Genomic DNA, 25,224 nt, shown 5'->3' with positions numbered 1-25,224 from the left:
AATTTCCTTGTTGGTTTTTATTTGTAGCTCGTCAAAATTTCTGATTCTGAGAGGTTCCCTATTATTCCAACTCAGGGACCACAGAATAAAGTATTATTCCCAAATTCCGAGTGTTTTTTTATGAATACATGAGCATCTACTGATCTTGGATTAACGTCTGCTTTGATTAACTTGTTTGGAAAAAGGTCACACACTGAGGATATGATATGCATATGCATCTGCCAGACAGGACTATTCTAGTTGACTGTTCTATTTTTACACTCTTTGTCATTTGGACCGTATCTAGGCATTTCAAAGTATTGATGTGTTCCTGTATATTTCACAGGAAATTACAGTCTGGTTTAGCCCTGGCATCTGTCAGGCTGCTTGTATTTTATGTGTGTTGTACACAGAGCAGTAGATTTGTGTTATTTGGTCTAAAAGAGGTGGTGTGACAGATGTTGGTCAGATTTGTGCGGATATTAGGGTGGGTGGGGGGATAGACGCTTATCTGTAAAACTCCTGCTGTCCGTTTAATCCTTAGAGCAACACAAGCGTCTTGTCTGTCTGCCTCCCTCTCAGACACGCGTATTTAATATGTCACTGTGTCACTTTTTATCCTTCATTAAGCTGTTTATGTCAGTCAGTTCATTACAGACTTACAGAGAAAAGTATAAATACATTAACTCTTTGTTTGTCATAACTCTGCTCGTTCGTTCGCACGGTTCCTGTACGCCAGCGTTGAGGTCAGGCGTCTGTTCTTTACGGTCTTTCATCAACACCTGAGATTGGAATGAATTTGACAAGTCCCTCCCGTCAAGCGCTCTCCAACGTCTTTTCATTGGCCGCTCGGGGTGGACTGACGGCAGCTCTCAGCCAATGAGCTCGCAGGAGGGCGGAGACGTCAGACTGTTCTGGGAGGCTCGTGGATGTGGACCCGTAGCTCGTGCCGCTGCGCTGAGCTGCGTGAAAATACGGTAAACCTGTCGCTAGCTTCAAGCTACGCGAGCTTTAGCAGGCTGTACGCGACAGAATATAAACTTAAACGACTTTCGAGGGGACCCAAAACTTGAATTACGTATTATAAGCTCGAGTGTGTGCAAAATAAGGCGAAAGAATTACAGTTTGGACGCAGGCTAACTGGCTAAGTGAGCCGTCGGCAAGACCCCACCACCCAAAGATTGAAACGGAGATTAAAGCCATCATCTAATCTATTAAAGAGGATAACCAATGTCACACACACCAGTCCTCTAAAGCAGCGACGCCAATGAACTGACAGGTAGGTCGCCAGTGGTGTTATTTTATTTTAACGTAAAGACTGTTTTGAAAAAGGGGCGATATGATGCTAGCTGTCATGCTAATAGTCCTGCCCAGCTGTGGTGCTACTACTATTTATGATTATATGTCAATCCAGCGCATCAGTATTATAACTTACTGATTTCTTTTACATATAAGTCATTTGTTCTAGGCCTGTCTCTGCTGTCATTCCTCGTGTAAAAGAATAAACCGTCTTTTAAGGGGCTGACCAGAGATAGACTTTACAATTGACATGTACTGGTTGCATTTTCAGGCAAAGCCTGAAATGTGCGGTTTAAATACCGTTTTTTGTTGCAGTTTCACTGAGTTAATCGATCGAGGCCCCGTTATGGTTCGCGCGACGCCACCGCCTTCACCCCGCGTTCAGTATCGGCGTCGCGCAAATTCATGTCAGGGCCTAAAACCGATGACAACAGTGCAGCTGCAGCGAAACACACCCAAAAGATACACACCGCCTCAAAGTAAGACAACGCCGCTCTGCTTTTTGATTCCTTTTAGCCATTTAATCCTCTCACCTGACCATAATGAGATCGTGTTTATTAGTTATGCACGTTTTGTGTTTTAATCATGTGTGAGTCATTCATTTTCATCAGATCACCTGCTAATTAATGCCCTATTATTGCTTCAGTTAACAATGAGTGAAAATAGCAGCATTTCAAATGTAATCATAATATGGCACTAACTAGGTTACTTACGATCAGTGACTCACGTATGAATGGAAACGTGCTGAACTAGAGAATATGAGCTGTGCTGGTGGAAATCAGTCTCTGGTTATAATATGTTGTATTTTTAGTGGAGGTAAGTGTAGGTTACATAACTAGCTATATCAGGTAAGATCTGGTAATTGTGTATTTTATTTATTTATTTAGTAAAGGGGTGTGTCTGGAAATCGAAAACGTTCAAAGGGCCTGTGACAGATCTCTCTCCTCACAGAATCAAAGAGATGCTTTGCTTCACTGTCACCGTGTAAAATTGGCAGTCGTTTAGAGGATTGTGGGAATTGCAGGTTGCCTCAGTTGGCAGGGAGTGTAATGCCACATGGCTTTAGGTTTCAGTCATTCTGTTGTAAGAGGACGATGAGGAGGAGTCGAGAGAGAGAGAGAGAGAGAGAGAGAGAGAGAGAGAGAGAGAAAAGGATGCGGAGGAATCATTACACACTGTGTGTGACCTGAAACAAAATACATAGTATAGTCCAATAGCAACATAAGAATCATTCTGTGTTTCGAAATGTGTCAGACTAATTCCTAATGCAACCTGATTTTTAGGTTGCATTAGGAAGTTTGGTTTGATTAAATAAATGTACCTGCTCTTAGTGTAGTTCGTCTGAAAAAGCGTCAACGCTGCCATATAACCCTTGGTGTGCACCTAACAAGAAAGTAGAGATCCACTTATTGGTATGTTTCCAAACAAACTGGTACATTTTGGCTGATATATGAATGCAAAACAGACACAATACATCTAAATGCCACTGTTTTGACCCTTTCCCACATTTTATAAGAGTTTTGTGAACTGGTAAAGTACCACCATGTCTACACACAATCACATGTAGCCCAACACACAGCATTGTTTTGGTTGTTGTGTATGTCATAAAAGCTGTCCAATCAGGTTGCAATTAAAGAACTGACCTAAAAGTCTAAACATGGTGTCAGGAGATTTATTCATAAATTTGCTAAATTCATCATGTTTTTAAAACGGCACAGGAACAACACAACTGTGTTTTTTTTATTAAATAAGCAACCAAAAATGCCTATAAAATGTGTCCTAACCGCATGTCTATTGCATGCAGTATCATGCAGCGCTAACTAGAAGTAGAGTTGTTCGAAGTACCAACCATGATACCATTCGGTAATTTTATGTCATATGTTTACTAACTTTATTTTCTAAATAATTTTTTATAGAGCACAGAAGACTGAAGAACCTTGTTGACTATTTTCTTTGCTTATAGTGTTAGTTCTCCCCCAAAATGTTGTCATCATTTACCCACCCTCCACTTGATCCAAACCTGTAAGAGCTTCTTTGTTCTGTTGATCATAAGTTATTCTGAAGAATGCTGGTAACCAAATAGTTCTGACTTCCATAGTATGGAAAAAAAATCCATTGAAGTCAATGGCTACCGTCAATTGTTTGGTTACCCACATTCCTCACAATACCTTCTTTTGTACTCAGGAAGAAAGAAACTCATACTGGATTGAATCTTTTTCACTTTGAAAAAGTAATGCATGTTTGATGTAGATGTCCCCCGGATTTGCAGTTTTCAGTTGAATGGTCATATTACATTTTGATTAATTTGTGATTTAATAAAAATTTAAATGGTTGTATAGATAAAGTACCCTAAATCGAAGTATATCTAATTATATATATTTTAAAATTACAAAGATCATATCAGTTCGGTTTTAAGAATAATTTTAAGATTGTTTATAAAAATATATATTTTAAATGCATATGTTCTTTTACCAGTGTGAGACAGCAGTACTTAGTTATGACTTGTGATTGATTTGTAGCCTTGTGTGTGGACAAATAGCTTGTTACTGGAATCCTGTCATGTCTGGTTGGGACAAGATGCCTGTAAAGGTTTTTACATGCAGAGCACAAATTAGGAAGACTGAATTTGAGCAAAAATCTACATGTACCAATCTTGTTTGTTTGATCTTTCTGGAAAAAGTGCTTAAGGTTCTTACGTGACCGTACATGTTATTGGTATATTAAAGAGGTCATGAACCAAGAAACAAAAATTCCCTTAATTCATTGTACTGTAAAAACAGTATATGAACGTAGCGTAACGAGAGATGAATACAGGTCTACATAAACTATCTAAACTTTTTGCGTTGCCTTCCTTCTGATTAATTTTAGGAAAGATTTAATGATCTCCATTTTTAAAGAACTTGGACTTTTGTTCGTTTACAAACCAGGCACAACGCAATACAGGATTTTCAGAAAGACTGAAATGAAAAGATGATTCTATGTTGGATGTGACACTAATGTTGTACCACACAAGTGTGTGTCAGTTTTTATGTGGTAATTCACCATTACTTTGTCTGTTGTTGCATATCATTAGATATGTACTCAGTACTTTTTTGCATTTTTACGTAAATCTCAGCTGCGTCTCTATATGAAGGACATATGCTGTCAAACGTACACTGTTAGTCAATCATAGCAATGGGCACAAAATTCTTAGTCTACAGTCCGGCATGCCTGTTCAAACCGAGCGCTCCAATAAGGGGGGTCAAAACAGGAAAGAAAATAGCCTATTAAGTCTGGGACACACATCACTGACAAGCTACTGGAGGTGTAGATGTTCCGTGATCCATACAGACCAGTCCCCCAGGGTTCAGCACACATATGATCCGTGGATTAACTGTTATCATTTGCACGTGTTTTGCCTCAGTAGTTTACACATTTAAGCAATTTCAGACCATTCAGATGAAGAAGTCGTCAAAGGATACACGCAGTTATGTGAATGGCCATGTCCATGTCTTAAGTTAACATATACAGATGACAGGTAAAGGAACCAAATGTGTATCAGTTTTATGTACGCGCATTGAGCCTTTAAAGAGACAGCAGCCTAAAAATACCTGCTTCTGTCTGGTCTGCTGATCGAACAACACCGCAGCTTTAACAAAGATTAATCTTTAATTTATACAGTAAGCTTAATTGTGGTGTTTTGAATTAATTATTACATCATCTGAAAGCTACTGTTACTTTATACAGCTACTTTCTTTATATAGCCTATACATTTGTTGTAGGGCTGTCCATCTAGTAATTTCTGCAACTGTTGTTGTTGTATTACTGACCTTTAGTGCTTAAACTAGTAGTTTCTGCTGGGGTGCAGAAATCCTTAAAATAAGCCTTTTTTTTTAGTTGACAAGCTGTTCAATATCATGTTCAGTTTTGAGGGGGATTCATTTGCTATACTGAACTCGATACTATGTAGCTTATCAGTGATCTACGGCTCTGTGTATTAACTGCTGCTCCATTTGAAAATAGGTTAATTTACCGCTAACCAAGGGACCACTTTCCTGCCTTGATGTGCATTAATATACTATACGATATGTTACCCAGCCCTAGTTCTATATGACCTTATTCTACATCCCTAATCCTACCTACTACCTATGCCTAACAACTACCTTAATTACTATTAATAAGCAGCAAATTGGAACTTGAGGTAAAAGTCATAATTAATAATGATTAAGTGTTCACTATTCTAAAGTGTTACTCTTTATTCTTATTTTCATATTGAGCAGTGTAGGCAATGCAGCTTTGCAAATCTTAATCTGGTTATGGAAATATAAATAAAATTTATAAGCCGCACTTATTATAATACAGTGGCCATAATGAAAGTAAAAGCCAGAGAATGGAGAAAGACGGAGCTACCTTAATGATTAATCTCTGGCATTCTGTTCTCTTGTACTCTTTCTCTTTCACTTAACATACACACTGAACCCATACCAAGCCTTTCCTAAATACTGGTCAAAATGTCAGCCAGACTGTTTCCTGTCTGTTGCTGACTCAACCACATTGACTGGACTCTGATCCAGCGGTTGATATAACCTCTAACTAAATTTCTTGCCGTAGGATCCACTGCACCAGTGGATGCTGATCTAGGATCAGACTTTCCAAAGGTCATGATCTTATGTAGAGTATACAAGCTGTTCAGATGCACAACTCCACCCTGAAATGTTTTGGAGTGGTGTCCCTTGGACCTTATGCAGGGTTACGCAGCTATGGCATTTTTAGACCAAACCCTGGGTCAGATTACCAAATGTCAGGCATAGCTAAACTGATAACAAGGCTGTCTGAAATTCGCTTTAAGCCTTCTCCGCTGAGAAGTTCACTCAACAAATCTAAAAGAGAAATATTTTACAAAACTGACCGTAGACAACACTGGGCCGGTGAAACACGGTGTTAAATGAGGTAAATGTGTCTTTCAGCATAATAGCATTGGCACAAAAACTGAATGCTTTAGGACTCGAGACTATCATTATCATTTTTATGTATTTTTTGTTTTGTTTTGTTTTTTCATGGTGTTGGGAGAACAAACAATAGCGCAGTTCTTTGTTGAATGCCGAGTTGGTAATAAAGGGTGTACTCAATTAAAATGAGTCATAAAACCTGCAAAATGTAGGTTTATGCATAATTCCAGTACAGTAATCACACGGAAAGATCAAGTCTTGCTATTTAGTTTGTTTTCCAGAATGCTTTTCATTTTAAGGTTAGTCTGTCTGCTTTCACATACAATCATGATATCTTATGAGCAATGATGACGGAGATAATTTTTTTCTTAGCTGTCTTTTTTAGATTAGACATAGTAATGCCTAACTCTTCCTGGAGTTAGTTACTGTATTGAATTGCTATTTTGAATAGCACCTTCACCCCTTTATTCATTAATTAATGAGGACATCTGTCAGCTGTCACCTAACGGCTGTTACTTTAACATCCTTCTCCTTTATTTTCAGCCATCTCCTCTTGCAGTATACCCTCTCTGTTGTGATTGCATTTTTGCTAATACACAATGTAGCTTGGTTAAATGCAGTTTTACAGATAGTAAAAATTCCTTGATTTAAAAAAAAAAAAAAGACTATTGCGTTCATAAGGCGTCTATATATGTTGAAAGTTGGCAGAATTAACTTTTATCTGATTAAAAAGTGTGCATGTGTACAATCTGCTGTGATAGTATCGCTGTGTACATCCTCCTTTTCGTGATGTGTGTGGTTTCATGATGTAGTTGGCAATACCCAGCCCTAATGTGCACGTTGCACGCGCAGTATCAGAAGGCCTTGAGGCTTTGCAAACATTCAGACATCACCTTTGTTTGCATAACATTTGATAGTGAAAGCTTATGTGATGTCATTTCAATGTGTGCTAGATGAATTAAGAGAAACTGGTTGGAAATTGCCCTACACATGTCTCTGTAGTTAGGGTTTTTCCACTTTGGTTTAGTGTAAGTGAAAGAGTTATTCTCTAGGCTGACCTGTGGGTGTTTGAGCATTCATTTGTGTCTTGATGTGTATATACTTTAAGAACTTATTTATAAAATGATAAAAATGTATAAAAAATAAAATGCTGAAAATATAAACAAAAATCAGTTATTGTTATTCTTAGTATTTGTAATATAGCTGATGAAGGTTTGATACATCACTGTTTATATAGCACTTTGTACACCTTATGCTTTAAAAAAACTGTATGTGTGTAAATAAAATGCTTTGAAAAGAGAGAAAAATCATTTTGATTTGTCAGTATAAATTTAATTAAATTTTGATGAAAGCAAACTAGCTAAATTACTTCTTTAGCTACACTGTTAACTGTAATTATAACTTTAAGTGAGTCATTTGTTTATTCAAACTAGTAACAACTGAATTCATACATCTTTTTCAATAATATTACGTCAGTTTCTCATTGAATTTTTGTTTGCAGCCCTGGAGGACAATCCAAATATTATTTATAAATATAAATATAATTATAATTTGCTTTTTGCTTGATAATGAAGTCAGTGGCCATTACGTCAGTCTCAGTGTCATTTTTTTTTAATAAATCATTCTAATATGCAAAAATAAGCATTTCTTATTATCAATGTTAAAAGCAGGTTTTCGCTCATTTTTATGGGAACAGTTTTTTCCCCTTCATTACATTGATCAAAAGTGACAGTAAAGAAATGTAGAATGTTGCAAAAGTTTTACTTATTTTAATTGTAATAAAAAATTAAGGCTCAAAAGCTGTTCCAGCATCAATAAGAGAATCTTTATTTACAATTGAGCAATAATATGAGCACCAAAATATGCACCAAATTAGCATAATAAAATGATTATTTGTTGTGTAGAATTTCACAACTCACTTTACTTTATGGAAACTTCTAAAAATCTAAAGTTAAAATAAATAATAAGCACTTTATTTGTTTCTACTCTACCATTTAAAATTTGCTGCTCAAGCTTTTTTTGGCTCAGAATTAATTATTTTTTTCTCTGTTTTTTTCAGGTGGAGTTTATTTCCATTCTCTCCTGCACACCCACTGGAAGGCCCCAACATTGGCTGAGTTTGTGGATACTCAGGGTTTGAGTGTGCGTATGATCAGCTGAAAGACGAGAGAACTCCACAGCATCAGAGAAGAAAGCGCAGGCATGGCTCAAGGCACTCCCTTGAGGCCTCGTCCCCCAGAGGTCCTTATGTAATGCCTCCTCATCTGCTAATAGACGGCAGCTGTGCCTGATACACCCACACAAACACATTTAAGGAAGTCTCTGAAGTGTCCCAAAGGAGAAGTTGAACTCTTGTCCATTGTTTTCTCTTTGACCTCATTCTCCCTCAGTCTTCACATGCTCACCTGTGAATCCCAGGATTCCTCTGAGCTCCAACTTTTTCATTTCGGAATCGCTCCACTAACCTGGATCTGTTCCCAGGAGTTTTGAGGTGTGTGCAAGCTAAACCCAGCTCTTTCACCTTTTTTTTTTTTTGTGTCTATGTGCAAGCTTCATCAAGAGAGGTGTTTTACCTGGAGCATTCCATTCGTTTCGTGCCTCTTGTCTCGAAGCGAGAATTTGATCTAATCAGCTATGCAGGTGTAAGCCTGTTTACTGGAGAAGATACTGTCCAGTCCTTCGAAACTAACCTGTGGATCAGCAATGCTTCGACTCCGGAGAGACAAACTTGAGGTTCCGTTTTTTAAGGTGCAGTGTAGAGCACTTGCTGTTTGACATGAAGGAAAGACATTTTTATATTTTCTGAGTGTGGATGGTGGGGGGAAACGGTTAACGGTTGATTCCGTCTGATTCCTTCATTGTCATAGCTCCCTTCAAAACTGAACGACACCAAAAGCTACACCTCCAGTCAATCTTTTTGTCTTTTGCTGGTTTATACATTTTTTTTAATATATATTTTTGTTTTGTTTTTTCTTTTTCAACTGCCATTTCAAAGCAGAAAAACTCCAGGACATTAACTGATTACAGTGCTGCTTGTCAAAAAAAGAAAAAAAACCTAATTCATATCCATTACTCTCCTCTACCTCTTATTTTATACAGTAACACCAAACATTAAAAAAACTAAAATTTAAATCACCATTTTTTCCCCCATATTCAAGTTTTTTTTTGTTGCACTTTTTAAACTAGCCCAAGCCTTTTGAAATCAAATGTTTTCTTTTTCTTTTTTTTTATGATTGTTTTAAATGACCCAAAAATACTTAGATTTGAAAGACTTTAGACAATTTAAGTTTTATTAAATGCTTTAATCACCAATAAGCCAGAAACTTCAACTCGAATAAAGTCCCAAATTTTTCTAATTTCTTTTTCTTTTTTCAAAAATACTTTTTCAAATTTGAGAATTTGTTTTTGCGTTTTTGCAACAATGCTCATCTTGTGGCCTTTTCATACAATGCTGAAAGGACAGCGACTTCTCCCCTAGTCTTTCTTTGCGTTTGTGCTGTCTTGACAACACAAACACACAAACGGATCATTTTCCGTGGCACGCTGCCATCCTGCCCCCTGGGTGATGCCGAGCGGCAGCATGAGTGGGGGCATGTCTGGACCCACTTCCCCACCCCACCCCACCGTTCCATCCAGACCTCTCCGGCCTAGTCGCTACGTGCCAGTCTCTGCGGCAACGGCCTTCTTGGTTGGCGCAACCACCCTCTTCTTCTGCTTCACGTGAGTACACAAACACGTTTACTAACACTGATTGCTGCAATCATTTATGATGGATGAGTCAACATGTTCTGGTAAATCACAGTGATCAAAAATGTATTGCTGTGCTATGGCGTGAGTAATGGCGTGTTTTGCCTAGACCTCATTCAGAAGCACCAAATTATTCTACCTGGAACTGATTTTTGCTGGCATGGTTAATTAAGACAAGTCTTACTGAGCGGTGTGTGTTCACTTGCTTACAGTATGATGGTGCACATAAGCTAGGTAAAAACTACTTTGGAGAAATGTCTAATAAATATCATTATTGCATACGAGTTAAACATCAGGCTTACCCTGTAGATTATACTGTTTCTAACAAAAACAGTAAGCTGTTGACATCATTTTATAAAAGCTTTGTATTGTGAGTTTGCATATATTGTTACTGTACAAGTATGTCTGTAACAGTAAATCATATTTATGGGGATGAGAGACGACTGCATGCCCTTTTCGTTCTTATTTAAACCTTTAGAAAAAATGACTAAATACCATTTATGTCCTTTTTGATATCCATTTGCTTAGTTATCATTTTTCACCGCTATAAAAGATTGATTTCAGATGTATTTCTATAAAACCCTGTATAAAATGTGTAAAAATACTTTACAAAATATCTTGTGTGATGATGATCATATGGCAGGTAGGACAGTTTAACAAAATTTCAGTGCTGTCATTTTTCAGCCTTTTTATCTTTTAAAAGAGATTGTTATAGTCTGTGTTAAAATAACTAGAATCGTCTTTTTTGTGTGCGTGTGTTGAAATTTTTGACAGCATGCATCTAAGAAATGCGCTTCTAATAATATCCTCAGTTCATAAGTTAACGTTCAATACAGCAGGTTGTATCTTAAATATCAGATGTTTTCCGCACATCTTAATATCAGAATTTTCCTTGCCTGTACTGTATTAAAAGGCTACTTTACTTATTAATAATCTCAGTTATATCTCAGCATTTGTATTGATATGATAACAGCGTTGCCCAAATCTTAAGCACTGCATATGAGAAACATCAAACGGAAAACGATACAAAACAAAGGTGCAACAAAACCTCACTACACTACAGATGTGACACCAGGTTCACACTCTGTATGAGGTTTGTATTTTTCCATGCTCATGTTAACGGAGTATTCAGAGCATTCACCAATCCAGCAGACAGAGATCTTATACTAAATTCACTCTTTGCAGCAGTGCAGAGATCGTTTGTAATTACACCATAAATGCATAAAAAGTCTACTGTTTCTCAGTCAGCACATGGCTTTTTGGCTTGATTAAAAAAACAAGTGCACTTTTAGATAAACAAGGCAATAACAGTTGGCTCTCGTGGAGGTAGGAAAACAAAGTATTATTTGAGTTTAAACGTGAATATGTCTATAAAACACATTGTATTACAGTACTGTGATAAAAGAGAATCACAATGCTGAAGAGCACATTTAGTAACAACATTTGGATTTAAAATCAAAATTCTGTTTAAATGTTTGTTTTAAACAGCTGCGGATCTGTAAACGTGTCCTCTGCACCGCATATGCAGATATTATACACACACATCTATTTGAACACCTGAGGCAGCGCATCAAAGAGCTCACTAGTGCATGGCAAAAAAAAAAAACCTGGACACAGGATTTTTGTTGTTATTATTATTATTATTATTATTATTATTACCTTGTCTGTTCTTGAGAGGTTTTCATGAAGCTCTAATTGTTTTTTCTTTTGAAAATGTTTCGAATTCACACTGAATGCATTTCTTTCTGTGTGGGCCAAAATTGTGATTTTGTTGAAATTGCAAAATTGATATAAAAAATAATAATAATATTTGCAATTTAGATGCATTACAATTCTGCACAGAATTCTGTTATAACAGATCAAACTGCCCTGATGTAGAAATCCAAATGTCGCAACTCTTGACTATAACCATGGTGTTGTGGCAGAAAGTGTCAAATATTATTGCAGCATTCATTTCAGGGTTTGCACAACCTTCAGAAAAAGAATTTCAAACACTTTTCAGCGACTTTCAAATAATTCAAACTATTTCCAGCACTTTAAAGCTCTAAAGATAGTTTAAACATTATTAGATAATTTAAACAGAATTTTTAGTTGGATGACCAAAATAAATATACTTTGTGGTAAACAAATGCTTTTGTTAAAAAAAAATTCATTTCTACTTTTTGCATTACATTTATAAAAGTGACTATAAAATCGCTATTATAAAATATCAAGATCACCAGTATTTTTTAAAGTCACTGACAAGTTATTTGAGAGATATAAGATATATTAGAGAGAGAGAGAGAGAGAGAGAGAGAGAGAGAGAGAGAGAGAGAGAGAGAGAGAGAGAGAGAGAGAGAGAGATAGAGAGAGAGAGATATAGAGATATATAGAGATAGAGAGAGAGAGAGAGAGAGAGAGAGAGAGAGAGAGAGAGAGAGAGAGAGAGGTGTATATATAAGAATAATAGTAATTTTAGAGTAAAGTAAAATTTTATTTGAAACTGATTGAAACTAATTACTATACATTTTGTATGCTTCCCAAGTCAAGCTTAGTGCTTTACTGTCAAATGTGTATCACCAAATAATAAATATGTAATATTATTAGTAATTGCACTTATTAATAGTTTTCTCTTGGTGAAATTAAGAAATCGCATCAGCTTCCTGTTGACTTCTTGTGCCCTGTGTTCTGCATGTCGTGACCTGTAAAAAATAACAGGACTATGAAATAGTCATCATGCCAAAAAAATAAAAAAGGCCCTTCCAGTTCACACACAAAAGGAAATCTGGGGGGCTTAAGTCAGATGCTGTGTCACGTCTGTTCATTCTTGTCATTTGCCCCCCGATCCCTCTCTTCTCACCAACCCCTCAGATTAAACTCTGAAAGGCAATGAAAATAGGACAGCATCTGTCATGAAGAGCCACTTCTCTCTCTGTCTCTCTCATTTTCTTCTCTCTTCTGTTTTTGTGTTCTCACACATTGTATGTTTTGTGGTACCCTCTCTTTCCCGGGAGAAATTGTATGGTTATCTGTACGTCTGTATTGCTTAGAGTAAGAATGTGGTTAAAACATTATCAGTGATTATCAGTTCCCTTGACAACCAGCCCTTTTCCTAAATTAGGACAGTTAAACAGACTTGACGAAAATATATAAAACATGCATGTAGTGTGTGATTTCAGTCTCATTCATGCCTCTTTTTCTCACAGGTGCCCTTGGCTTTCAGAGCATTTTTCCGTTGCTGTGCCAATATACAATGGCATTATGTTTCTGTTTGTTCTGGCCAACTTCTGTATGGCCACTTTTATGGATCCTGGCATCTTTCCTAGAGGTAATGAAGCAATCTGCGATTATGTGTCTGTGTGAGTGTACAGCTGCAGTAGAATGTGTCGCTCTCTTATTGGAAAAACAAACAGCTTTATATATAAACCACTTAATGTTGTTTTTTTGTTTGTTTTTGTTTTTTTAAGTCTATACTTCATACTGTAGTCAATGGATGGAATATTTTTTTATTTAACTGATCTTGATGTACTAAACATTAGCTGAATCAACCCTTTAAGCAAAGCAGTGTTTTTGTTAACTAAAACTAACAAAAATGATTCTGATATTGGGTAGAAATAAAATACAATGTATTTAATGCATAATAATTATTAGAATGTTTATTGTTAATCAGTTCTACAATGGTATATAATAATATAACTTAGTCGATCTTAAAGTCAACCCTGGGGGGGGAATCTGGAAATCTGAAAGTTAATTGGCTATTGGTTATTTACTTTGTCTGTTAGGTTCATTTTACACTAATGAATTGTGCACAAGATGTGTGTTAAAGAGCACATGTATACATTGGTTATAAAATGAACGGGGTTGTTGACTTAAGATGGAGTTCAATAAAATACAACTGTAGTTTGATCCACTGAGGAAGGCATTTTAAAACTCTGTGTATCTGTTGTAGCTGAGGAAGATGAGGATAAAGAGGATGATTTCCGGGCTCCTCTTTACAAGACTGTGGAGATTCGAGGCATTCAAGTGCGGATGAAGTGGTGCTCCACCTGCCGTTTCTACAGACCCCCGCGTTGCTCTCACTGCTCTGTGTGTGACAACTGTGTGGAGGTAAACACACACTCGTACCTTATTCCAGTCATTGTTAAGCTGACTCCCATTATTGTGTATTAACAAAACAAATGACATTACAATACATAGCCATTCCATAACATTTGCAGTTTTTTCTAAGGGTAAAACCTTTATCGTTAATCAGTTTGTCCACTCTTGCTTTGATTAATGCTTTGCAGACTAGACTGATCGATTTGTGTTAATTAAGTAGATAAGTGTGCTTGCTTTGGACAGCCTTAAGCTTTTCTCTGTCTTTTTCACCATTATGACTCTCACACACACACTTATTGCCTCTTCTCTTCTCGCAGGATTTTGATCATCACTGCCCGTGGGTCAACAACTGTATCGGCCGGAGGAATTACCGTTACTTCTTCCTGTTCCTGCTCTCTTTGACAGCTCACATAATGGGCGTTTTTGGCTTCGGCCTGCTTTTCATTCTCTACCACACCCAGCAGCTGGACAGAGTGCATTCAGCTGTCACGTATCCTCAAAAAAATTTCAGTTTTATGTGACCAAAAAAAACAGTACTTGAAAACGGTGTCTTGAACTTAACTGAATTATATTATGATGCGCTATTTTTCCTTGACCCTTTGTCAGTATGGGTGTCATGTGTGTTGCTGGGCTTTTCTTCATCCCAGTGGCAGGTCTCACTGGTTTCCATGTTGTTCTGGTGGCAAGAGGCAGGACCACCAATGAGCAGGTTGTGACATGCAAAGTCATAATCTTCTGTTGTTATGTTTGTTTTCCTGTCAATAACCATGCTGTTGGTGGTGGCGAACTGGGATTAAAATCCCTATTAAGCAGTTTTATAATCCTACAAAATATGACCTTCTCTCTGGCCTCCTTCTTTAGATTGTAATCTCATCTTAATCCTCTTCCCAAACCAGTTTCTGCCCATTTCTCCTACTCTTTGTGTTGACAACGTGCACACTTTTGTGTTTTATTGTCTCACAATTTTTCTTTACTGCCTCATTCCATCTCTTTTTAATTATTTTTAAATGTGACCCTGGACCACAAAACCAGCAACAAGTAGCACAGGTATATTTTTATCAATAGCCAACAATACATTGGATGGGTCAAAATAATGTTTTTTTTTATACCAAAAATCATTAGTATATTAATTAAAGATCATGTTCCGTAAAGATATTTTGTAAATTTCCTGCTGTAAATATATCAAAACTTAATTTATGATTAGTTATATGCATTGCTATAAACTTCATTTAGACTAATTTAAAGGCAATTTTCTCTCTTTAGATTTTTGCAACCTTCAGATTCCGGAGATTCAGATAGTCAATGTCTGACAAATATTGTCCTATCCTAACAAACCAGATGTCAATGGAAAGGTTATTTATTTAGCTCTCACTTACAAAACAGTGACCCTTATGACTGGTTTTGTGGTCCATGGTCACAAATGTTTTATGGCAAATAACTAGTTAGGTTAAGTAACTACTAAGGTTACTGTGTAATGGTAAACTCTGTTTGTAGGTAACAGGGAAGTTCAGGGGAGGCGTGAACCCCTTCACAAATGGCTGCTTGAGGAACGTCTCGCACGTTCTGTGCAGCTCACAGGCACCCAGGTATGTTTTCCACTATGTTCACAACTTTGACCTATATGTAGTATTTTCTTATTGAGATTTAAACAGTGTTGTATTCTGATCGCTCAGGTATCTTGGTAGAAAGAGGAAGGCTCAGACGGTGTCTGTTCAGCCTCCTTTCCTCCGACCGCAGCTTACCGAAGCTCAACTGGCAGCCAAGGTGCTCGACAACGGAATCCAAGGAGACCTTCACCGGGTAAGGAAATAAAGCCTTTTTACTTATTTTCTACAGTGCTTCTCTCCATCCTTCTCCTTTTGGAAGAAGAGTCTCTCAACTAATATGAAATATCAGGGAATTTTTAAATTGTATTTTCCAGACCTGAGAAAGCTATGAAATTAAATTACATTTTTGATAAACCTTATCTGGTAACTAGATAGGCCATGGAAATTCATGATTTAAATTGTTTGAATGAGGCCATGATGGTTACCTCTGCCACTGAGATTTAGATGTTTCTCTTAGAACCAAAATCCCTAGGTCAGAGAGTGCGTTAGACTATTTTGCAAGCAACTGGCTCCAATTCCCCTTTCTGGCAGGCGTAGCTCAAAAAATATCTGTTTGTGCCATTTACCATCTGATTGAGGACGGCTGACACAGACAGGCTTGCATTAATATGGCTGAAACGTAGAGTGGCTTTTAAACTGTCAAACATACTTTCTTATTCCATAATGAAAGGTTGTGCTCTGAAATGATTTATGTTAAGAATACTTGCAATTTCTATCAGATTGGAGCACTTCATTACAGGTTTTTGACATTTTTCAACATTGTAACCTGGAGTTATGAGAAAGGTAGTCATGCTTTTTGGGAGTACATGGATTTCTGCATTAATGGTTTCTAAAGCGAAAGGCTCAGCTTGTAGCTTGCTGAGTTATAAGCACTGATAGTGAAAGGGAGGATGGCGATACAGTGTGGCAGAGAGAGCTGCTTGATAAATGTGCACCACTGTGCAGAAATGGAAGGAAGGAATTGATTATAGGAAATGTTCATTCACGTTTACTCCATTATCTTCAGAAGTCACCGTTTTATCCCTCTGATAAGGTTCCTGATTCTGCTGGCATCATTTGCAGCAAATCCATTGTTATTGTTTAAATTATAGCAGAGGTGTGTCTGTTGTAACCAGTTACTCATGGAAAGTTGGCATGCCAAATCGTCCAAAGCCTGAGAAAGAGCCTAAAGTGTGTGTTCATGTTGCCACTCCCAACAACCTGTTGTTCTGTGCCAAATAGGGTTGCATGGTATTATGCTTCCACCATAAAGGTTCATCTGATAATCACAATTATTATGGCTAATAAAGAATTCATCACAAATAACCAATCAAGGGAATGTCAACTGGCATTGTTTATTTAATCTCATCTAGTTTACTGATGTATTATCATATAAATAAACTCACTGTTTACATGAAAACTGGTACAAGTAGATTAGAAACCAGAATTAAAAAACCGAAGTACTAAAAATTTAGAATAAAAATACATAATTTAGTAAATTTTATAACTGCCCAGTGTGTACCTTAATGATGTGCAGCTCTTAAACACTGTTTGCCCGTTCAGGCCGTCAACAGTATAGCAATTTTTTTTTTTACTTTGGCATTGAGGAGGGAGCCATGATTTGAAAGAGTCAGAAAAAAAACGTTTAGTCGGCTGTTTTTGTCAATTTCTTTATTTAACCACATATGTTTTCTGCTTCTTTTTGCCATCTTTCAGTCTAAGAGCAGTTTGATGGAGAGTCAGTCTGCTGATGCCGAGCCTCCTCCTCCACCCAAACCAGAGCTCCGATACCCTGGGCTGTCACGAGGACCTGCCGGACACTCTGAGGGTTAGAGAAACTACAGTAGCCTTCTGATTCTCTCAAACATTCACAGATACTTTATACCTTATTTTTAGCATTTTTTAGTTACTGATTACATTTAGGATTTGACTTCAGTTGAATAATGTAAAATATACCATCAGTGGTGTCATTCTAATTCGGCGCATGCTCTTGTGATTGGTCTTGTTTTGCTTGCACACGTTTCTTTGCAAATGGCATTTATGAATCTGATTTGAAATGGTAGTATAAAGACCTGATCATATAAGAATAATAACTGTAAATGTAACTATAATGATAACATCTACACCAAAGCAGCAACCAAAGCACCAAATTTTGTTTTTTTGTTTATATATATATATATATATATATATATATATATATAAACAAAATAACTGTTATCTTGTGTCACTTTAAATGCTCAAGTGAATTGTTGTTCATTCTGAATTTTTTTGTAATATACATCAGTTTCAAATGATATTACCTTAGTACCTTTTAGTGGTACCTTTTGTGTAAACATTTGTTGTCATAGATTCATAGTTGTGGTTTTCATCTTTAGTGTGAACAGGCCTTTATATTGAGATTACATGCCGTTGTGTCAGCTTAATTAACTTCTACATTCCTCAGATGTGTTCACCACTCTGTTCTTTGTTTGCAGAGAGTAGTCTGTTGAATAAAGCCCCACCCACCCCCACCATGTTCAAGTACAGGCCCACATACAGCAGCCCGGGCAAGAACCACACTGCCCTCACACATGCCTATGCCAACCAGGTAACTTGTCTTTGTTGATTTATGTGTTGCTTGTCCAAAGTAAAGAGGTCTGTGTGCTCATTCACAATCTATGGTGGTGATTCACATCATTTAAGTTGATATCCTTTACACTCTTTTGCATGACCGTATTTATTTCCTTTATACCACATACAGTCTTTTTTTCTCTAACTTTTTGTTCAATCCATTAAATTGTTTTTCCCCTCCAATTTGGTTGACTCAGTGGCTTTCAGTTGAACAGTATCAGTAAGTTTACACTGTACTACTATTTATGTGTGTCTGTGTGCTTTGGTTTATTATGTGCCAATTATCTTCTCCTTTCTCTAGTATCTGTCTTTTTTTCAGTGTCCATATGCATTCATTTTTAAATGCAGCTTGTTATTGGAGCTGAGTTTGTTTAATTATCATTATAATAATCTCTCACTGTTTAGTTTATCACCATTGTAGTCATTTCATATATTTGACTTGAAATATTAGATGAAGTTATATAAAGATGTTAATAAAGCCCACAGTATGTCAATACAAACAATCAGTCTCTTACAAAATCGTTGTGCAAGACAATTTATAAATTGTTGCTGTGGGGGTGTGCCATTTTGGCTCTGTGATGCTGGATTAGGATATATTAGATGAGAAATGCACCATGCCATCTGATTTTGATTGATTCTGAAAGACCTGAGGCCTCATGAATAAAACTTTACAGAGTTTCCATTATGGAAGTGTGTACACAAGGTTTAAATTCAAATAGTAGTATTAACGCTGAGGGTCGGGGATTTAAATCAGAATTTAACAATCGTCTCCCTTTTAATAGCAATATACCAGCATTAGTAACTGTGACGTGTAAGAAATGGAGTATTAATATTGTATCAATACTTCAGTTTTGGTGAAATCATTTAGTAGCAAAACAAACTAGGTATTCATAAGTAGAGCTATATTTTCTTCTGTGAACTAAAAAAGTACCTGCAAGTTAAATGGATGAATTATGAACAGTCACTTGTTTGGCTCCAATCAAATCTGCAATTTAAGGCTAGGAAGCCAAACGGGGTAAATGTCATGCTTGCTTGTTGCTTACTTTTTGTACATGAGGCCCCAAGCCTTTTTTTTTTATCCCCTGCCAGCAAAGACCACAAGGCAAGAAAAGATAGATGTTGTGGTCTTTTGATTTTTAACGTTGCTCATGTGATGTGGTGAGCTATACTGAAACAAATGCAAAAATGACACTCTGCCTTTAGTGCGTCTAAGTTTGTTCCCTGCCTTTCCAAGCTTAGCCTCTTTGTCCATCACAATTCTGGCTCTTTATTATAGCTGTAGAAAGCGCTTTCCTAAATCATCAGTCCCCAGTGGCCCACAACATCCTTCCCCCAAGGGTTTTGTCCTTGACATCATCTCTTTAAATTAAGCTTTCCGATTTCCTTTAAAAACTTCATAAACTCTTCTGCCTGCTCTCTCTCTCTCTCTATCTCTATCTCTCTATCTCTCTATCTCTATCTCTCTATCTCTATCTCTCTATCTCTCTATCTCTCTCTCTCTCTCTCTCTCTCTCTCTCTCTCTCTCTCTCTCTCTCTCTCTCTCTCTCTCTCTCTCTCTCTCTCTCTCTATCTCTCTCTCTATATATGTAGATGAGTCGCGGGGACAGTCTTAAAGAGTCCTCTTCCTCTCTCCTCCAGTCCAGTCAGCAGCCAGGCTATCGCTCTGAGCCCAGTCTGGATGGGCGCGAGGGGGGTGGAGGAGCAGAGCGGAGCGGGCCAGAGCGAGCAGCTGGGGGTCCCGGAGGTCCTCCAGGCTCAGGGATCAGCGGATACTCCCTAGGAGGGCGTTCGTATCCCTCATTCTCTGATACCACAGCTCTTGCCGGAGGGGCCTCGCGGTCCTCCAGCGTTCGCTCTTCCCACAACGCCCCGCCATCCGAGGCCACCACCTCCACCAGCTACAAGAGCTTAGCCAATCAGACGCCACCGCCGGCCCCTCGGAACGGCAGCTTGTCGTACGATAGTCTGCTCACGCCGTCTGAAAGCCCAGATTTCGAGTCTGCAGCACCCGAGATGTCTCCAGGCCGGCCGCGCACGCCTGTGGTGGGATACAGCTCTCCCTACCTGTCGGCACAGATCGCCCAGCAGCGGGAGGCGGAGCTTCACCAGCCGTCCGCCTCCAGCGCTGCCCTCCTAGCCTCCCCGCAGCATTCCGGCTATCTACGTGGCTCCGCCTCCTCTCCGCCTGCCCCACCTGAACGTGAGCGGGAACGCCTGCTGCACGACTCTCAGCAGCAGCAGCAGCACCACCACCACCACCATCACCATCATCACCATCACCATCGGCCTCCCCGCTTCTCGAGACCCCCTCTGCTCTCTGACTCGGGCCCGCCTCAGCCCTCGTACCCGTACCGCACGCGCTCCACTGACACGCCACTGCCGCCCACCACTCACCCTCCACGCTCGCCGCACCCCCCGCCGCTGGGGAAGTCTCTGTCTTACTCTAGCGCTGCCGCTGCTGAGATGCAGTACCGCCTGGTCCGCAAAGCCTCGGCCTCAGTCGGGGGAGGGGGCATACAGGCGCCAAAGTGAGTACCTCCCCCTCAACCTTACGACGCTCTGCGCAGCCTGCTGCCTCCTTACTCCTACTCTTCCTCCTCCTCCTCCCAGACTCCTGTGAGTGTATCTCTTTCACTTCTTTCTTCCTTCTGCCTTTTCCCATCAGTCTAAACTCGTTCTTTCGATATAATAATTTTATGCTTTCGGTCAGTGATGAAATGTCGCTTTCTGCTGCTGGACGTCATTGTGTAGAATGTTTGTGAAGTTTTAAAATGGCATGGAAATCAATTATTTTAATAAACTAATTAAATAGGTTTCTTTTTTGGCAATTTTGCCTTGATTGTGACAGTACAGATCAGAACTGACAGGAAGCAATGTGCGAGAGAGATGGGGCGGGATTGGAAAAGGTCCTTAGTCACGATTCGTACTCGAGATGCCTGTAGCACAGCGGTTCTGTCAGCGCTGACTAATTAAGATATGTTTTAAAATCTGCATGACACAGCTTTAAGTAAATGAAAACGTCCTGCAAAGTTTTAAATCTGAAAATACACAGTGTGTAACGTTAGTGTCTCTCAAAAGAAAGAGTCGACTCTAAAAACAAGTCATTGAAACGTTTTTAAAACTTAAAATAATTCATTTAAATGTAGTGAATTATGTTATAAAATGCATTACTAATGGAACTTAAACACATTCACATTTTATTTAAAAAGTTTTTAATTTAGATTTAAAATTTTATTATTACATCTGACCATTTAACTTGAACTGTCCAGTCAAAGAAGGCTTTGCTAATGTAAGCATGAAAAGTTATTTGAAAAGTACAATGAATATTATTTATTCAGAAATTATCTGAAAAATCGGGACATATTTCAGGTAGTTTTTCCTCATGAATGCAAAACATTTAGTATTGCCTCCGTTCTATTATGTCCATCAGTTTTTTCAGTACCATATTATGATGTCACAGTAAACATGGACGAAATCAAATAAAGCAAGACAGGATGGAAAACATTTTGAAGTCTTCTGACATCATGTTGTAACCATGGCGACCTAGGTAGATAAACTGGATATTGTTTAATAAGCATATCAATTTGAATCATTGGCAAAATGACTAAATGGATAGATGTGAGAGACAGAGAAAACTTCATGACTCTGCTCATTTAGGGGTCTGGAAAGCCTGCTTTGCTTCGAGCTATTAGTCAGCTTTTCAAAAGCAGCAAAATCAACCTGGCCTTCACCAAGAAGCAGAAGATCTTTACAGGAAACTTTGTTGCTTCGAATGAGGAAGAGAACAAAATGAAACATTCTATCATAAGAGCTTTGCGTTTTAAGAGAAATTGAAATTTACTCGCAGGCAAAACTGAATTTGCTTTTCTAGCTAAACTTCATTCACTGCTTTTTTGCAATATCTGATCTGGGAGGCTTTTAACTGTATATCACATCACAGGAAGTGAATTTCACATAATAAGCGTCTTGTGATACGGTATACATTGTCAGTTATCACATTGTAATTCTTGGGTTTTTTTAACTGTGGAAGTATTAACTGTAATACTTATATTTTTAACTGTGGGAGTGAAACATTCATGACTACAGACAGCTGCACATTTCCTATCACTATCAATATTGACCCTGTTCATTTTACAGGCTTGTTAGGTATCAATGCATGCTACAGAACCATCATGCTTTTACTCTAAAATATAATATAAAATGTCTCTTGCTTACAGAGTTTAATAAAAAAAATGCAGTAATATTATTAGAACTGTTTTCAATTTCAATTGTTTTAAAATGTAATTTTTTATTGCGACGCAAAGCTGAATTTTCAGCAGTCGTGACGTGATGTATCAGAAATCATTCTGATATGCTGAATTTCTGCTCAAGAATCATTTTTTTACAATGTTGAAAACAGTTGCAGTGCTTAATGTTTTTCAGGAATCGATGATATGTATATTTGTTTTCAGAGCTTTTATTTAAAATATAAATCATTGCACCTTAAAATGTAGTCATTATTCTGTTTTAACTGCCGCTTCCAACAATTTAATGAAAACACAAACTGCAGGGTGCTATAAGTGCAGGAAATGGAAGCTGTGCATTCTAATCTAGATCTTTCTCTGATTTAGGGACGAGATTCAGATGAGGTCGTATAGTCGGACAAACGGGCAGCCGAAACCTTCTTCCACCCCCTCGTCCCCCTCTCATCCTGTCAGCGTGTCCACTCGCCCGGGTCAGGCGTATTCCAGTGTTAGCTCTTCTCAGAGCCCCGCCCACAAGCCTGGAGGCGGGGTGAAGAAGGTGACGGGCGTCGGCGGGACCACTTACGAGATCTCTGTGTGAGAGACGCTCCGCTTTGACCCGTGTTGTCAAGAATGGAGATCTGGACTCTTCACAGACACGTCAGAGAAAATCCTGTTTGGTGGACATTTATTGGTGCCTGCAGGAAAGATCTGAAAACATCTGACCTCTGCTGTTAATTTTTTTTTTTGAAAAGAGAATAACGCTGACCAGCAGGTTTTGGTTAGATATGACGTAGAGGAGGAGGAGGAGGAGGAGGAGGAGCAGGGGGTCATTTATAGTGGGACTTCAGGACTCCTCACCAGTAAGGAGCTGGAGCGCATATTCAATGTGACGGCTAAGGACCGGATTGCCTTGAAAACATTTCAGTACATAACAACAAAAAAAAAGATTTTTATCCAACGTAAATGTGTAAAATGTTGTGTATAGAGGAAAAAATTATCAGTTTTGTTTTGTTTTTTTTCCCCACAGAGTGGAATTTGATTTTTACAAAAGGGGACCTGTGGCATTCAGTAGCCATTTCAGACCACTGTGTTTGGCATGCGACAATGTTGCGTCTGTATCCAATCAGCACCAGGGAAGCAAAACATTAGGAAAGATTAGGAAATGGACTAATGCATTATTTAAGCAACAGCAGCCTTTTCAAGCGCAAGTAGTGTTTTCTGAGCAATGGCCTTGGAAATTCAAGGAAGTTTTTATTTAATTTTTAAAGTGTTATTTTATATGACTTTATAAATGGCTATTGATAAGATCAAATGTTTTTTTTACAAAGGCTGATGTTTGTTCTCTATGGACTTTTATCTAATCAAATCGAGGGATAAAGAGCTGGTGGCCGTTCTAGCTGGAAAGAGATCAGCCGGTAAACGGAGGGTTAACCGTAGCATAAAAATGCATTTGATATGGTGGAGCCCAATCTGCGGGGGGGCGTATTTAAAATTTTATCCTGTAAACATTGATTGGCTGCCTCTTAGATCAGTTGTTTTGTTTTTTTTTCACATTTCATTTTGTTATATTAATATGTGAGAGCCAAATCTCAATGGTGGCCTTGACTAGCCGGTCATGTAGGCTTTAAAGCTTCCCGCTCATGATGCCACACAACAGGGGGGGAACCATATCAGTGCCCTCTGATTGGACAGTTGAACCAATCAGTGGAAGTTAGCCGTCATTATGAATCATCAAAAGCCTTCTATTTTTAATTATTTAATTCTTACCTATTGCATTCAAGAAGATTGTGACATTGTGCAGGACTCATTTCAATCATCGTCTGTCTTGTCAAGGGGTGTCGATTTAACATTTTAGATCAGAGCTGGCAAATCAGGAGACAGAATGTATTTGCTGACTTACACAAAGCCAATGAATACACTTATAGGAATATTTTGGATCAAAAGATGGATTGAGGCGAGGGAGGAAAAGGAAAAAAAAGAACGTGTACTGTATAGTTTGGTGTGAGTGAACATGGTTGTGAATATGTGTATGCGTGCGTGCGTGTGTGTGAGCATTGGTAATAAACTCTTTATAAATCACTTATGCTTTTGACTTTAATTTCCCCTTTATGCATTGCTTCTGTTTTAATAGATTTCTGTTTTAACTGTTTTAACAGAACAATATATTTTTCTGTCCATCCATAAATATGTGGAAGTAGACATTAAAAAAGGTCTAAAAATATTTAGGCACTTTTGTTACCATATCGCTACAACTGAAAATAACTGGATGTACCAAAACATACATAATGCATTAATGGATGTGCTCCCATATTTGTGCTCTTCAGGCAACCTTTTTATAGGTTTAATGATTGATTTTTGTGTTGATCATTTAGTTCTATAGCCTTTTAAGTATTTTTATGTCTAAAGTTTAAGCTTTTAATTCTGGTTTTCGGAAAATAAAAGGTTTTTAGCACAGTTTTTAAACATATTGGCTTTAAAAAGATAGTATAGTTTTTTTTTTTATATGTATGCACATATTAATGTTTTTGGTATTTAGGTATGCTCTGGAATGAGCCCAGTTAGTCCTGAAACATCTACCAGGAAATGTTTTATGTAACTATATTTTTTGTACCCTTGCACATGGTTTGCGTTGTCGTTGAGAGTGCTTTGAATGCCTCTCAAATGCTAACTGTGCACATGGTGTCACTTAGATGTGCACGTTTCAGCAAACGTCAAACATCGGCTTGGTTGCTCTGTGGAGTCTAAATCAGGAGCAAATTTGAACAAAATGG

The 25,224-nt window shown here is 38.0% G+C and overlaps 1 protein-coding gene across 3 annotated transcripts; it reads left to right on the top strand.

Annotated features, from left to right (window-relative positions):
* The first annotated feature begins 900 nt into the window (after positions 1 to 900).
* On the top strand, positions 901 to 24,532 carry zdhhc5a (zinc finger DHHC-type palmitoyltransferase 5a). Of its 3 annotated transcripts, none has more exons than XR_006250953.1 (12): positions 901 to 1,258; positions 8,266 to 9,926; positions 13,139 to 13,260; positions 13,882 to 14,039; positions 14,348 to 14,520; positions 14,637 to 14,739; positions 15,525 to 15,616; positions 15,704 to 15,830; positions 17,333 to 17,444; positions 18,091 to 18,203; positions 19,818 to 20,843; positions 22,838 to 22,976. XR_006250953.1 is itself a non-coding variant. In XM_043238630.1 (12 exons), exons 2-12 carry the CDS (start codon positions 9,772 to 9,774, stop codon positions 23,049 to 23,051), a joined length of 2,259 nt encoding a protein of 752 aa, XP_043094565.1. In that variant the 5' UTR covers positions 901 to 1,258; positions 8,266 to 9,771; the 3' UTR covers positions 23,052 to 24,532. The 3 variants fall into 3 exon arrangements, 2 of the variants coding, with proteins under 2 accessions (XP_043094565.1, XP_043094555.1); XM_043238630.1 differs by having other exon boundaries at positions 19,866 to 20,755; positions 22,838 to 24,532; XM_043238620.1 differs by having other exon boundaries at positions 19,818 to 20,755; positions 22,838 to 24,532.
* Positions 24,533 to 25,224: the final 692 nt, after the last annotated feature.

Source organism: Puntigrus tetrazona, chromosome 1 (genome assembly GCF_018831695.1).
Source record: "Puntigrus tetrazona isolate hp1 chromosome 1, ASM1883169v1, whole genome shotgun sequence".
Taxonomy (NCBI): Eukaryota; Metazoa; Chordata; class Actinopteri; order Cypriniformes; family Cyprinidae; genus Puntigrus; species Puntigrus tetrazona.
The sequence above is the reverse complement of the archived record's forward strand: the minus strand, read 5'-3'. Positions and strand labels throughout refer to the sequence as shown.

Coding starts and splice junctions, on each gene's coding strand:
- zdhhc5a (XM_043238620.1), top strand. CDS start 9,772: ATGCCGAGCGGCAGCATGAGTGGGGGCATGTCTGGACCCACTTCCCCA. Junction 15,831..17,332: donor TCCAAGGAGACCTTCACCGG/GTAAGGAAATAA, acceptor GCCATCTTTCAG/TCTAAGAGCAGTTTGATGGA. Junction 17,445..18,090: donor ACCTGCCGGACACTCTGAGG/GTTAGAGAAACT, acceptor CTTTGTTTGCAG/AGAGTAGTCTGTTGAATAAA.